The 6,673-nt window shown below is 47.1% G+C and overlaps 1 protein-coding gene across 1 annotated transcript; it reads right to left on the bottom strand.

Moving 5' to 3' along the window:
- Positions 1 to 2,100: 2,100 nt before the first annotated feature.
- Positions 2,101 to 3,480, bottom strand: LOC114653097 (paraneoplastic antigen Ma1 homolog). Its single transcript, XM_028803268.2, has one exon. It carries the CDS (start codon positions 3,478 to 3,480, stop codon positions 2,101 to 2,103), a length of 1,380 nt encoding a protein of 459 aa, XP_028659101.2.
- Positions 3,481 to 6,673: the final 3,193 nt, after the last annotated feature.

Raw genomic sequence — 6,673 nt, 5'->3', positions numbered from 1 at the left:
TGTGGTACAGGACTCATCCCATCTCTCATCAAAAGGGTCAGTTTCTTTAAAATATTTCTTTGTAGTTGCAATAGTGTGTCTCCGATCCTGTTGCTTAGGAGGAAAACCCTTAGTGAGCTCCGTTAAAGGTCGGACCACGGTGGAGTAGTTTGCCACGAAACGCCTATAGTAACCACAAAGTCCCAGAAATGACCTCAGTTCTTTCAGATTACAAGGTGGCTTCCAGCATGTCAACGCCTCTGTTTTTTCAGGGTCGTGGCAATGCCAGCTGCAGATACAATGTGCCCCACATATTTAACACAAGGTTGACAAAATTGACATTTATCTACAGAGACCTTTAACCCAACCTCCTCCAGCCTGTCAAGGACCTGTAGTAACCGTTCTTCATGCTCCTCTAAAGTCTTGCTAAAAATTATTATGTCATCAAGATATACCATTACTTGAAGAAGATGCATATCTCCCAGAGCTTTCTCCATCAGTCTTTGGAAAGTGGCAGGAGCTCCTGTGATACCTTGGGGCATCCGCTCGAACTGGTAGAACCCAAGCGGGCATTTAAACGCAGTCTTCTCCTTGTCTTTATCTGCCATTGCTATTTGATAATATCCGCTGCGGAGGTCTAAAACAGAGAACCATTAGCTCCCGGCTAAACAGTCTAACGCCTCTTCAATGCGCAGTGTAGTATACTGATCCAGTATGGTGCGACTATTTAACGTACGATAATCTATGCACATTCTTATGTCTCCATTCTTTTTCCGAACCACTACAATGGGTGAAGCATAAGGGCTGCGGGATTCTTTGATTATTCCAGCGGCCATCAACTCCTGTAGATGTCGCCTTACATCCTCTACATCAGCAGGTGCCAAGCGGCGTGATCTTTCTTGAAAAGGCCTAGAATCACTTAATCGAATATGGTGCTCCACTCCTTTCACTAATCCCACATCCCACTTTTGCACTGAGAAAACATTCTGACTCTCGGCTAATTTACTACTAATCCTCTTCTTCCATTCTGGTGAAATTGGGGAATCCCCAAAGTTAAAAAACTCTGTCTTCAACTCCTGGGGTGCCTGGGGTATCTTCATAGGGGCTGTCACTGTGTCTACTTTATAAACTTTGGCTATAATCGTCCCCACTGGAACCGTGGTCTGTCTCAGGGACTTGTTCTGTATCAACACTTTAACTTGATCACCTTCTCTGTTTTCTACGGAGAGTACTATTGGCTGCACTAAGAGTCCCAGTGGAAGGGCGTCATCTGCGGAGACATCTACCATAACAATATCTGCAGGCCCACACTGTAGCTGCTTCAGTTGACAAGTGGCATAGCAGTCTCCCAGAGGTGCGATGGTTAAGGGTTTGGGTCCCACCCATCTTACTACGCCTCCAACCTCTTCACGTAATTGTTGATTTTGCACTGCAGGCAGTTGGGGAAACTTGCTCACCTGGGAACTTATACGTAGTGACTGTGTCCACTTGGCTCTAATAGTTCCCTGACATAGTTTAGACAATCGCGTGAAAAGATTAGCATTGGTCCCAATAATCACAGGCACATGATCTGGACCTCTAGGCTCCGGACAAACTAAGGCCAGTACTGATAAAGACTCTTTCACTCCAGTCAAGTCCTGGGGGAATTCAAGTTCCACTATTATGTATCCTTTATATGGGTAACTGGACTCACTCAGACCCCATATGCAAAGCCCTGGTACTGGGTACATAGGCACATGCAACAAATGCTTGGTATACCACTTTTCAAACACAATGGTCACCTGAGACCCGCTGTCTAATAAAGCATTGCAGGGGACCCCACATATCCTAACAGAAAATACAGCTGAGGGTCCCACTAGTCCCTTGGGCAAATCATGGGTAACCGGCGAAATCTGTGTAGTATGTTTCTTAACAAAATAACTTTGTTGGTTCTTAGCAACCATAGTTCCTTGTGCACTGTTCTTTAATTTACGCATAGCACATAACAACTTCTGTATTACCACAATATAGTTTTCAGCATTTTGACATCTATTTGATACATGACCATCCTCTCCACACTTATAGCAGAAGTAATCATCTTTTCTCCTTATGGTTGGAATCTTCTTATCACCAACACTATCTCTATCCACTTCGCTGGATTTCCCAAAAGTCTTTTTTTGACTCAGGTATGTGTTTCTGCAGGGGATGTACAGTTAACACTTTTAGCTCCCTCTGCAGGTCCAACACTTGTTTCTGTAACGCCTGCAGATCAGCATCTTTCTCAAACTTCATGTTTTTTGTCTGTTTTGTCTCAGCAGGGACACTTGCAACTTGGGACTGTGCCAATCTAGGAGTCTTCTCTAACTGTACTTTCAAATCGGAAATTTCCACTTTTAAACTGTTAAAGTCAAATGACCCAGGATCAACCTCTTCCTGCACATGAGCTGAGTGAACTCGGGGTTGTTTTGTGCTCCAAGTGGATTGTTGTCTATGCTCTTCCCATTCCTCCTCCTCACGAATTTCTGTGAGCAGTTTCAAAAAAAATGGGGGGTTTTGCTTTCTCTCCCTTAGCCTGAGATGTAACAGCATAATTTCAGACTCAGTAGCCCCTCTTAATAACTGTTCCACCCGGGCTTTATCTGCTAGATCAGCCGAAAGACCTCCTTTCCGCACTACTTTAGCAAGCAACTTCTCTAACCTCCTAAGGAACGCAGACAATAGTTCCCCACTTTGCTGACGTAGCATCCTAAATGCAATGTATAAGTCTTCCCCTGACTCGGTTGTCCCAAATATATTTTCTACAGCCTCAATATATTCGGCAGGCCGAGCATTAGGATTAGCCACTCTTACGGCTTGAATGACTTCTAAAGCTGGCCCTTTCAGACTCTCAATTAACCTCCTCCGTTTTTCTCTATCGGAGCAGTCACATTCCTCCACCATAAGCCTTGCTTGATCAGCCCAAACATCTAAGCCTTCTTCGCCTGCAGGTGTGGGACTCACACCAGAAAAAACCCTTAAACGCCTATAGGCATTATTTTCATTTGAGGGCCTGACTGTCTTTCCTATCAGCTCCCCAACAGCCCGAATAATAGACTCTGGGTTACTTTGACCAGACTTATCACGCATGTACAGAGCTTGTACATCGTCCATAGTCATCCCTTCATCTTTAAGTAGTTTTTCAAATTTTCCAGCGAAACTTTCTGGGCTACCACCCACTGTATTGGTAGTCACCAGTTTCCAAACACCCCCCTCCCCACCATTAGGTAAGACTTCTGGGGGAAGTGCTGCTGGATCCACCTCAGATCGGCATTCGCAAAGCACCTTTAAACTCCTGTACATTTTGCCCCTTACTCGGACACGTCCTAAAACTTTAATACCATGCAAGGCTTCCTCAATATGTGCTATCTCAGTGTCTTCTCTTATACCAGTTAACATTACAGCATGAGCAGGGTCTATACCTTCTCCTCTGCACCAGTTGCGCAAGTCAACCGACAAGAGATTACTCCCTTCTGCATCCTCCATGCTTACACACACAAACAATCCTGTGTCTCACCTAGCAATGTATTAAACCACTCAAAAATCAGACCAGCATAAAATTAAAATTTTGAACATTACACAATATACAAGTTTCACAATAATATCACAGAACATATACTTTAAATAGAAAGAAAGAAAACTTAAAGTGAACCCTTAGGTATCCAACATAAATCTTAAATCAAATATCCCAGCGGTGCCTCCATGTGCAACCCCCTTGCACCACCCTTCCGTTATCGGTATGCAAGGTCCTGAGCTCTTTTATAATGGTGTCGCCACCTCTATTGTGGGAAGGTACACTATCGCCCACCTTCAGCCTTATAATCAATAATCAAATCAGTTGCTCAAATATATAAACAAAAACTCTCTTTACTAAATTGAAACGTGAACAGGTTTTCTAAATTGATAAATTACAACTATATACACTATACATAAAACACAAACTATAACGTATTTAGAACCATATATATATATACTGTATATATATATATATATATATATATATATATATATATATATTGTCACGCACGCGCGATTAGGGAGCCGCGGAACGACCTAAACTGTTGCGTGAAAGCATATACCAGACGGGAATGGCGGAGTACTAACCTTTCTCTCTTTATCTCCAACAGAAAGAAAGACACAACACCGCCATGAACCTGCTGAACATGGATTCCCAACACGCCACTTCCGCCTTCCCTCTGTCGCACCCCAATGACGTCAGCAGTCCCATCATCCATCTCGGTTCCTTCCCAGCAGCGCTTCATCCATTTCCGGTCCCTCCCTCATAAATGTTCCCCCCCGTCCGCCATGATAGCGAACGGTGTTATGACAGTTGTATTGTATATTCGACTGATTGCACTTTTCCCACAGTATATGGGACCGGAAAACCCCAAACCTTTTTCTGATTTCTTGTGTCTTTTTTACAGTGGAGTAGTCGGCAGGATTGAAATATTGTCCGAACATGTCAGAAGGACAAGAACTAAACGAAGTGCTGTCCGGGATGGCTGCCAAAATCCAGAATCTCCGGATCGCACATGCAGAAACAACGCGGGAGCTTGAAGCAACCAAGGCAAGGCTGACAACGGCGGAAGCGGTAAGACCGGAGCCCTCCCGACCTCCGCCTCCTCCGATGGTACCGTTGTCCGAAGCAGATGATATAGAATCATACCTCGGCATATTTGAGAGGGCCGCCTCTCGCAACAAGTGGCCGCGGGCGGAGTGGGCGTCCATTTTGGCTCCGTACCTGAAGGGTGCTGCGCAGCGGGCCTATTACGATCTCCCCGAGGAGGAGGCCGCAGATTACGACCTCCTAAAGCCAGAGATCCCGAGTCGCTACGGCATCACTACGGACCAGCAGGCGAGTGAATGGCGAACCTGGCAGTTCAACCCCGACCACCCTGCCCGAGCCCAGGCTTTCGAGTTCTGGAGCAAGATGGGGCGTTGGTTAAGACCGGAGGGTCCCCAGGCACGTAAAGTAGTAGAGCAGGTGGCGTGTGAGGGCTTAGTGAACGCTATGCCGGGATATCTCGCCCAGCAGGTCTGTAGACACCCCTACAAGGACATGAAAGGACTCTTGGAGGTCCTGGAGCGTCAACTCGCGGTGCACCGAACCGGGGGATCGGAAAAGTCGGCTCGTGGCGCTCGACAGGGGCGGACCAGTCACTCCGAGCCCACACGTCGCGCAGCGAAAGCACCGCCAAAAGCCAAGGACAGACCCGGCCCGCCGTGCTGTTTCAAGTGCGGGGACCTCGGTCACCTGTTGTCTGCCTGCCCTCTGTATCAGCCACTCCAGGAGCCAATGGACTGTACTTGGGCCACCACAGAAAGGTACTGTGCTCTGTCAACCCCTCTGGCTATTCCAAATACGGGAGTGGTTTTAGTTAATGGTCATTCTGTGCTTGCATTGTTTGATTCCGGCAGCAACATTACCATTGTTGCTCGCCGTTATGTTTTACCGCGACAATGGCGATACCAGTATGTCAGTGTAACTTGTGTACATGGGGAGACCAAGTCTTATAAGTCCGCAAAGTGTTTTTTATCATGGAATGGTGGCTTAACGGTCGCGGTTTTACCCGAGCCACCCTTTCCTGTCATTTTGGGACACGACTGGTCAGATAGCAACAGCGGGAAACAAATAACCACTCCTAGAGCTAAGTTGGGTCTTGTTATAGGTACGCGAAGCACCACCCCCGCGGCTCCCAGGCCGTGCACACGGGTGAATGCCTTAGATAACAGTGACCGGGGGGAAGAGTCTCTGGCGTCGGACCCCGACCCGGAAGAAGATCCGGGCGAGGGCACGAGCCAAGGAGTCTGCAGAGCTCCCGTACATGCGGACCCGATAGACTCTATGGTTAATCAGTTCCGGTCTACCCCCGCGTCATTTAAAAGGGAACAGTGGAATGATGAGTCCCTAAAAAACGCCCGGAATGCAATTGTTTCAGTAAATGACCATTTGTCAGAAAGTTCCTTGCCACCGGAGCCCTACTTTGTATTAGAATATGATCTGTTGTATCAAGTCGCGAGTCACGAAGGTGGAGCGCGGAAGTTATTGTTAGTGCCGCGAACCTTCCGGCGGGAGGTTTGCGAACTGGCGCACTCCCACCTCCTAGGTGCCCATCTGGGAACCGAAAAAACGCTGGAGAGAATTAAACAGCGGTTTTATTGGCCAGGAATAAATGAGGAGGTTCGACATTTCTGTCAGTCCTGCCCGGAGTGTCAGATCCGTCAGATTCCTAGGAGGGACCGCGCTCCTCTAGTTCCTATTCCCCTTATTGATGTTCCCTTTGAGAGGATCGGTATTGATCTTGTAGGTCCCCTAGAACCTTCGACCCGTGGCCAAAAGCATATATTGGTCATGGTAGATTATGCAACTCGATACCCAGAGGCGGTGCCCTTACGTTCCGCTACTTCTAAGAATATCGCACGGGAATTAGTCAGGCTCTTTGCCCGAGTGGGAATACCTAAAGAAGTCCTCACGGATCAAGGTACTCCCTTTACTTCGGATGCGTTCAGGGAGGTTGCTAAGTTACTTAAAATTAAACATCTGAGGACGTCTGTTTATCACCCGCAAACCGATGGTTTAGTGGAGCGCTTCAATCAGACGCTTAAACAGATGTTACGTAAGGTAGTCAGCGTGGACGGTAGGAACTGGGACGAGCTTTTGCCCTTCGTGCTCTTTGCT

Source organism: Erpetoichthys calabaricus, chromosome 6 (genome assembly GCF_900747795.2).
Source record: "Erpetoichthys calabaricus chromosome 6, fErpCal1.3, whole genome shotgun sequence".
Taxonomy (NCBI): domain Eukaryota; kingdom Metazoa; phylum Chordata; class Cladistia; order Polypteriformes; family Polypteridae; genus Erpetoichthys; species Erpetoichthys calabaricus.
Note: the sequence above shows the minus strand (reverse complement) of the source record. Positions and strands in the feature narration are given on the sequence as shown.